This window comes from Micromys minutus, assembly GCF_963924665.1.
Source record: "Micromys minutus genome assembly, chromosome: 18".
Taxonomy (NCBI): Eukaryota; Metazoa; Chordata; class Mammalia; order Rodentia; family Muridae; genus Micromys; species Micromys minutus.
Window position 1 is genome coordinate 1,484,865 of NC_137953.1, and position 9,523 is coordinate 1,494,387.

Consider the following 9,523-nt stretch of genomic DNA (forward strand, 5'->3'; position numbering starts at 1 on the left):
TACGTTCTGCATGTAGTGATGGTAACCCCCAACTATAATATTATTTTCATTGCTACTTTACAACTGTATTTTTTTTTTAATTAATGAGTACACTCTAGCTGTCTTCAGACACACCAGCAGAGGGCACCAGATCTCATTACAGATGGTTGTGAGCCACCATGTGGTTGGTGGGATTTGAACTCAGGACCTCTGGGAGAGCAGTCAGTGCTCTTAATCGCTGAGCCATCTCTCCAGCCCCATAACTGTAATTTTTATGTTCTTATGAGTCATAGTGTAAATATCTGATATACGACTCCTGTGGAAGGGTTGTTTGATGCCCCCCATACACACACACACACACACACACACACACACACACACACACACACACACGGTTGGGAAGCGCTGCTGTGAGTTAGGTAAAGTCCCTGTAATTGCTGGTTCTGAGTTTTGAGTACATGAAGGAGGTTCTCCATCTGATCTCCCAGGTGTGTTTGTCTAGGTCTGTGTGGATGTCTGTATAGCTTGCCTTCCAAATTAGGCTATGGATATTTTGAATAGAACCTCACTTTTTCTTGTAAGAGTTTCCTTGCTCTGCTCAGTCAACAACAACACTTAGCAGTGATCAGGACCCACATCCTGTGAGGCACACCCTCAACCACTATTTCTAGAGCAAGCCCCTGAGGATGAGAGGGACATTCGTCCTTCTCCAAGCAATCCATTACTCAGCTTGACACAATTATCACAGTTTATGCTAGTAAATCTTTCCAAAGGTTTTCCTTCTATGATTGCACACTCCCTGCTGTGTCTCACAGCTGGTCAGCATTTAAGAAAAAAAAAAAAATCAGTGTTCTGGCAAAAATGAAAATCAGTCTGCAGCCCCCCAAACCAATCCTTTTCTAGAGGTCTGTGCTGACCTCCACAGCTAAGACACAGACACATCCAAGTTTGTCCTCCACTGACTTGCAACACTCAGCTTGCTCACCTTCCCCAAGCTTGGCAAAATCCTTATTCAGCAGCTCTTCAGCTGTGAGCTTGGAGAAGTTGTCGTCATCAAAAGGATTCCACGTGGAGCCCTCCGAAGCATTAGAGACATTCTGCTGTGAAGTCCGTGGTGAGCCTGAGGGCGTGGTGGTTGCAGACCTGGGAAGGTTGGCACCCCAAGGATGAAGGGAAAGAAAGTTAAACAATTCTCTCTTCCTTGTGGTATCATTCTCTGCTCAGTCAAACCATCACTGCCCAGAGTTCTCCTAAAGGACTTCCCACAGACACTGGAACGTTGTCTCTACAAATACTGTCTCCTTCACTTCAGCTCTCAAGAAATCTTGCAGTTTGCCTGTCTTCTGCAAGACCCTTAGGTCAGGATCTACAGCACCCTAGGCCGAGACCTGTGTCAAGCATAACCCCCACTTTCTTGGCTGCCTCTGACCTTTCAAGATCCAGGCAGCTGTCCCCACACATGCAGAAAACTGATACTGGCAGAATCAGTCTATCACAAAAAGTACACAAACACACACACACCACTACTTTGTGTCTTTACATTGCCTACTTTTCTTTCAGCCTCTCTTGACTAAATATAGTTCAAGGAAGCTATGGGTCTAAAATTACACTGACTTCACAGTGGTCAATAGGACTGACTGTACGTGAAGCAGAGAACCAGCAACCTATCAGGTTCATGAGCTTGGCCAAGCACACAAATAATTCATAGTCAACAGTGTGATTTATGCTTTTAAGAAGAAAGTCCCTAGGATGAAGTACTACATGAGAGGAAAGAGCATCACTCACACAAACCTAAGGAGTCAAACATGGTCCCTCTGGAGAGGGAAGCAGCACCTCCCTGCTCAGTGAGCCAAGTCACCTGTTCAGATAATGCTTGCTGAGGACGCCACCTTCTAGGTACCGGGTGTCCAAAGAATAACTGTCAGTACAGGGAGAATTAAGACAGACAGCGCAGAACAGATGGGACAATGGAGACTGAACGTCCTCTGATCTGTACAATGCACACACTGTGGACAAGCTCACGGTCTCCACGCACACATGCACACATGCACATTATCACACCTCCACAAGCTTATAAAAAGAAATCATATGGTAGTAACCCAGAGCAGACCCTATCCACACAGTAAGAACAAACATACTTAGATTTATTGAGACTGGCCTCAGCTGCAGCTGCCTGGAGCAGCTGGGTTGATTTGCTGGCAGGAACCCCAAAGACTGCACTGTGGGTTACATCACTGAGAATCCGCCTGTGCCCAGCACGTTGGGTTTTCGGGGACGATGGAGGAGTGAGAGATCCAACTTTCTGTCCCTGGATGGTTGGAGGTGGAGTTGTCTGAACTTTTGGCTGCTGTCTCGCTGGGGCTTGGATCTGCTAGGGAGAGAGGAATGCAGAGCTTCATTATGGGGGGAAGAGGAGGAGGACATGAAAAAGAAAGACAAATTAACACCCACGTATAATAACACTTCTCTTGCTCATATAAGATTTGAATGGCTAAGGTTATCAAAGCCAGAAGGAAAACCAAGGCAACAGCCATCTGAGGTGCAACAAGACTGACACCACCAAGGCCTTGCCTGGTTCTTATACACACTCGGTTTCCATTAGCTTCAATGTCCGTATAAATCAGATGTAATGTAGCTATCAGCCCAAGACCAGCCCTAAAGACGTGGAACAAGCAGCCCCTCAGCAGGGGCTTCCAGACAGGCAACAGACTCTGCCTTCCACCGCAGCTGGGAGAGAAGACTTACTCCAGCCAAGATGCTTCGGAGCACAACAGTTCCTGCTGGGAGTTTGGACTCCTACACTGATTAGAGCGAGCCAGACAATCCCAGAGTGACTGAAACATGGCAGCTCTTGTTTTATGTTGTTAAAGGTCTTCAGGTCTTCACTTCACTGGTGGGATGATTCCACAAGAAACTATGTTGTTTCAACCCCACCACAGAAGTGCAACACTGATTTAGTGGGATTTGCTCACTCTGCTCTTCACTGAGAAATGGCACTGAAGATCAGCAGAAAATACAGAGAGATACAAGAAAAACCTTAACGATGCCCTAGTGCACTGAAGGACTCCTGAGAAGTGGCCCACAGAACAATAAACAAGTAGCAATGGAGCTGTGGCCATGTAAGTGGTCCTTAGCTTAAGCCACCTGTATCAGCCTAAGTAATTTAAAAACCATTCAGAAAGCCACCTAAGCCCTTTCTTTAGTTTTGACAGTCTGGAAATAAGATGAGCAGATACTGAGTGCCTCGGGGATGTAACTACCTTCCCTCCAATCCCTCAACTCACAGGAGAGCTGCCTCTCTACACTGAAGCTCAGTTCCCATGTTGTGTCGATGAAGCAGACAAAAAGAATTTAAGAAACCAGAACATGATCTCAACGAGTCAGGATGCTTACAGCAGGGGAGACTGCCCTGCTGTTGTCCTCAGGAGTTGGGATGGTTTTTGAGGTCCACCATCCATCTACCTGTTTTGTATGCCAACCACTCCACCAACAAGATGAATGACAGCAGGCCAATAAGGTTCTACTGTCCACCAAGCTAAGCCAGGAAGGGTAACACAGACCACTGGGGAGCTGAGAGCTCTGTGAAGGCCAGAACGCTGGCATCAGAAAAGCTATCTGAATGTCAGGATCCTGAGTGACAGGGTCAGCCGTGAACTGGTTTGTCTCACTGGATGAGATGTGATGGACTCTGCGAAGCAGCCACACTATTCGAGAACAGTCACTTCTCTTACTTGCCCTCATGTGCAGCACAAATAGCAGAACCTCTAGCAGGACGATTCTTCCTTTGACAAAGAACCACTGAGCCACAGCTCCAAGACAGCAAGAGATGATTATCTCCGATCTGAAACCCTGGCATCCTTAAGACTCCAAAAGCCGACACTTTTGAGCACTGACATGATACCACATACGAAAAATTCATGTAGCAGGTTACAGCCAGAAAAAAAGGCAAAATATAGTATACAATTATTTCACTGCCCAAGTACCTATGAAATAAATTAATTCTGTGTGTAGATTTAGATTTCGCTTTCAAAATATCTCCTTAGGAATATATGAATGTCAAACTCTAAGGTACTTTTTTTGGTCCTAAGAATTTTGGACAAGGAACACTCAACCATTAATACACAGCAGCTCTACCTACCAATTGCTCCTATAACAACCCCTCAGGGCAGGTTTTATGAAGAGGAGACAAGTAGCAACTGGCCCTACAGAACAAATTCCAGCACCTCACTGAGGAGGGAGAAGAGCATCTTCAGTCCTTTGAGGCTGACAGATCAACCAAGGTTCTAAGACCACTTGACAGAAGCTGACATGTCCCCTCCTCCACAGCCAGAATTATAAAGGGGCAGGAATGTCAAGAAATCATGGAGGTGACACACTCCTTTAGCCTGTGCTTGGAGCGCAGAGGCAAGTAGAGCTCTGTAAATTCAAAGCCAAACTCTTCTACATGGCTAGTTCTAGGCCAGCCTGGGCTATACAGTGAGACCCAGTCTCAAAATTAAGAAATTAAATTAAAATTTTTTAAAGGGGCAGGAAGTAGGAGTGTACCATAGGATAAAGTAGAATGAGTCGGCTGTCTATTTTGTTTTTGTGGTTTTTTAAAAATAATTATTTATTTTATGTTTATGAGTGTACTGTGGCTGTCTTCAGACACACCAGAAGAGTGCATCAGATCCCATTACTGATGGTTGTGAGCCACCATGTGGTTGCTGGGAACTGAACTCAGGACCTTTGGAAGAACAGTAAAAGCTCTTAACCACTGAGCCATCTCTCCAGCCCATGCTGTCTATTTTGTTAAAAGCTCTTCTTATAAAATTATTTTTTATATGTGCACACACACGTGCATGTGTTCGTGCATGTATGTGTGCATGTGTACCTGCCTGTGAATGCAGGTACCTGAGGAGACCAAAAGCATGAGATCCTTTTGGAGCTGAAGTTTTAGGCAGCTTCCTAACACAGTTGCAGGGAACTGAGGCTGGGGTCTGCAGGAGCAGCAGCTGTGTCAACACTACCTGGTGGGCATGTTCTGTACGCCTGAACAGGTCATCAAGGGAGGACAGACAGTGTTCCTTGCCAAACCTGCTTCTTGTTCACTTGCTTACTTCTCTAGATGAGCCCTACTATGAGTCAGCAAGATGGGCAGATCCAAGCTGGACAGCTCTCTGGTTCCTGCCAAACAGTTGGCTTCCACCATGTGTCCCTAGACCCGCCACCCAGGGCACAGAGCTCAGTGTTGGTTCATCCAGGACCCACGAGGAGGCTAAGGGTCCGACCAAAGAACCTCTTAAGGAGTGTCCTCTACGGTGACGGAGCACCTCCCCACCCTAGAGAAGCAGCTGCTATCACCATTCACAAACAGGTCAGAGCTCTTGATCCTTCCCCAGGTCTAGTACATGGACATCTTAGGTCATATTTTCTAGTTTAGGTCCCAGGTTCTAGTTCCACAATAAGGAGAGTGAACTAAATATTTAAGATTCCCTCTAGATATTTCATAGTAGTTTTCAAAACTTTTTCCATTATCAATAAGTTTATTTTAGGTCAAAAGTACAAATAATGGCTGTCTACCATATTCCTGTAGAAGACTGAGTTGTTGTTTCAGAAACAAACAAGTAAAGACACTAAGCACAACACTCAGAAGTGACTGAAAGAGGACAGTCTACCTACAACAGGTTTCCTTTAGGAGTACAGGTGTTCTGGCTCAGGACAGGCAGAATCATTTCTCTCAGAAAGATGTTTCTTATCTCCCTTCTTTGGTTTAGTTGTCGGGCCTCCTTGAGAATGAGAATAGCTCTAGATATACAAACACCACTGGCTAGGTATTCAAAATGCCTTTAGATGAGAACAGAAAGGTTTTCATTACTCTCATTCAGAAAACTGAGCACAGAAGACAGGTCACTTACTAAAGAACACACAAGAGTGCCTGAGGTTTGCTAAAACTGGGGGACACAGCTGGAAATAGTCTGTTGCCACAATCAGTCAGTATCTGAAAACAGACCCAGTTTCTAAACTGACAAGATGACTACAGTTTCAGGATGCTCTGAAGAATAGCAGTTATCCCATGGTAAATGGTCCCCAGCAAGCAAGCCTTTGAACATTAATCCACGGCAAACTGCAACCTGGGCAAGGTCATGTAGGATGAGGAACAAGCAAAATGCTATCAGAATTTCAGGGTAAAGGTGGGGCCACCTGTGGTGGCTTCAGTGAGAATGACCTCCATATATTCGAATGCTTGGTCCTTAGAGAGTTGTCCTATTTGAGAGAGACTAGAGTAGGTGTGGCCTTGTTGGAGGAAGTGTGTCTCTGGGAGCAGGCTTTGAATTTCAAAAGCCCAAGCCAGGCCCAGGGTCTCTCTCTTCTTGCTGCCTGTGGATCCAGATGTGGAACTCCCAGTTATCTCTCCAGCACCAGGTCTGCCTGTGTGCCACTGTGCTCTCTACCATGGTGACAATGGACTAACCCTCTGAACTGTGAGCCGCCCCCAATTAAATGCTTTCTTTTGTAAGAGTTGCCATGGTCATGGTGTCTCTTCACAGCAACAAAACACTAAGACACCGTCTGAGCCTCCAGACACAGGAGAGGCGCAACAAACCAAACTGGCGCTGAAGAAAAAACAGAAAACAGCTCTGCTTCCAAGTCCTTGGCTGTTCAGCAGTGACACTGATTAAGACAAGAAACCATTTTTTTCCACCAAAATAACCTCCGTGTAAAAAACAAGAAGGTTCCTCTTCATAAATAGTGTAAAAATATTCTTTTAATCTCTGCTTTCTATAGAATACTTTACACTTGGATCTGACAAGAAAAAAAAAAATGAAACCCTCTAGCCACTCGGGTAGGAGAGCAACCCTAGCTCAGATCCCTGTGGCTGCTGCTATCTCTCTCCTTCCCAGCATCCCCAGCACTCCTCTTCAATCTTACCGCAGACTCCTGGGCAGCAGCTGCCTGTGGGGCTGTGGCTGGCTGTGCCTGAGGCTGTGGTACTACCACAGCAGTCTTCTGCTGCAGGGCAGCCTGCTGAGCCACCAGCTGCTGCTGCTGCTGCTGCTGCTGCTGCTGCTGCTGCTGGTGGTAGAAGTTCTGCATCAGCTGCTGCTGAGAGCCTCCCTGGGACACCACAGGGAACTGAGCAGTGACTGGTTGCTGGGCTGCTGGATGCACTGCCTGAAACTGCACAGGAGAGGCAGGAAATGAGGTGAATACAAGTCTATCATAGAGCCATGTTCACAAAACTATAAATATGATGCAGAAGCCAAAGGGAAGGACCAGCAAAAGGACAGTAGGTGGGCCAAGGAGTTCAGGACAGCTCTCAAGGCATTAGAATTATACCCTTTGCACTGCAGGGCCTTCCTCTACACCAGACTGCTTTTGAGGCACGGTCCTAGGGAAGTTACCAGATTTAGCTCATGTCATCTGAGACTGGGGTGAGAAGAAGTAAGGGAGGGAATCTCCCATGCAGAAGAAACCCTTCTTGCAAAGGATTTTGAAGCAGCCAAGAATCAGATGCTTCCCAGCATGACCAGAATGCCCCAGAGATGACTCTAAAATGTTAACCATGACTTCCCTATCCGAGCCTTTCCCAAGTCACGCCATCTGCCTTTATGAAATCCTGCCACCTTCAAACACTCTGTCACTCTGAACCACTTCCTCTTCACGTTTATGTGAGTCTCACACTGCCAAGGTTTGTTCCAAAAACCTGTGGGCCCCAGCAATCCTGCTGACAGGACTTAAAATGCACCTTCTATATGCACCTTCCTGGCATTTCTTTTATGTCTTTGTAATCTACACTGCTGGGCAGTCCATGCTATGTACACTAACAAAGCTCAAAATCGGAATATGCTAATAAACAAGAGTGAAGATAGTGTCTTACAAAATTCCCAAAACTGACTGAGTTAAGGATGTGCCTGGATACCATGTGGCTGCTAGGGGAGAATGAAAAGGTCAGCAGAAACAGTCTGTGCACGCAGAACAGCCTGCTTACAACAGCGAAGAAGCCCAGACCACCCACAGGGACTCAAAGTCCTGTGGGCTGTCCTTAAGGGTGGCAAAGAGACATTCTAAAGAAAACAGCAATTAGGAGTATATCTATGCAAGAATGAGAGGACAGAATTTTGTATATATAACTTCAAAACTAATTAATTTACACATTCATAAACAAAACTGATCCAAAATGTAGAAAGCAAAGTTAAAATGAAGTCAATACTCCAACTAAGCAAGTGAAGGACCTGTATGACAAGAACTTCAAATCTCTAAAGAAGGAAATTGAAGAAGATCTGAGAAGATGGAAAGATCTTCCATGCTCATGGATTGGAAGGATCAACATTGTAAAAGTGGTCATCTTACCAAAAGCAATCTACAGATTTAGTGAAATCCCCATCAAAATTCCAACTCAATTCAATTATTCATAAAGTTGGAAAGAACAATTTGCAAATTCATCTGGAGTAATAAAATACCTAGAATATCGAAATCTATTCTCTACAACAAGAAAACATCTGCAGGAATCACCATCCCTGACCGCAAATTATATTACAAGGCAAATGTGTTAAAAACCGCATGGTACTGGTAAAGAGATAGGCAGGTAGATCAATGAAACAGAATAGAAGATCCAGAAATGAACTCCCACACATATGGTCACTTGATTTTTGACAAAGGAGCTGTAAACATTCAATGGAAAAATGACAGCCTCTTCAACAAATGGTGTTGGCTCAACTGGCACTCAGCATGCAGAAGAATGAAAATAGACCCTTTCTTATGTCCTTGTACAAAGCTCAAGTGCAAGTGGATCAAAGATCTCCACATTAAACCAGGTACACTGAAACTATTAGAAGAGACAGTAGGGAAAACATTAGAACACATAGGCATAGGAGAAAATTTCCTGAACAGAACACCAATAGCTTGTGCTCTAAGGTCAAATATCGATAAATGGGACTTAATGAGATTGCAAAGTTTCTGTAAGGCTAAGGACACTGTCAAGAAAACAAAACGGCAGCCAACAGATTGGGAAAAGATCTTTACCAATCCCACATCTCATAGAGGTCTAATATCCAATATATACGAAGAAGTTAGACACCAGAGAATCAAACAATCCTATTTAAAAAATGGGATACAGAGCTAAACAAATAATTCTCAATTGAAGAATATCGAATAGCTGAGAAGCATCTAAGGAAGTGCTCGACATCCCTAGTCATCAGGAAAATGCAAATCAAAACAACCCTGAGATTCCACCACACACCAGTCAGAATGGCTAAGATCAAAAACTCAGATGACAGCAGATGCTGGTGAGAATGCGGAGAAAGAGGAACACTTCTCCACTGCTGGTGGGGTTGTAAGCTGGAACAACCACTCTGGCAATCAGTCTGGTGGTTCCTCAGAAAATTGGACATAGTCCTACCTGAAGACCCAGTTATTCCATTTCTGGGCATATACCCCAAAGACGCTCCAACATACAATAAGGACACATGTTCCACCATGTTCATAGTAGCCTTATTTAAAATAGTCAGAAACTGGAAAGAACCCAGATGTCCTTCGGTAGATGAATGGATACAAAAATTGT

General features: G+C 44.8%; 1 protein-coding gene across 1 annotated transcript in view; it reads right to left on the minus strand.

Moving 5' to 3' along the window:
- AAK1 (AP2 associated kinase 1) overlaps nt 1-9,523 on the minus strand; it is a gene marked incomplete at its 5' end in the record, with an annotated part of 46,027 nt that overhangs the window by 32,401 nt on the left and 4,103 nt on the right. The window contains 3 exons of the mRNA XM_080932118.1: nt 965-1,122; nt 2,118-2,350; nt 6,892-7,140. Coding sequence (XP_080788244.1) covers nt 965-1,122; nt 2,118-2,350; nt 6,892-7,140 — 640 coding nt within the window. The remainder of the gene's footprint in view (nt 1-964; nt 1,123-2,117; nt 2,351-6,891; nt 7,141-9,523) is intronic.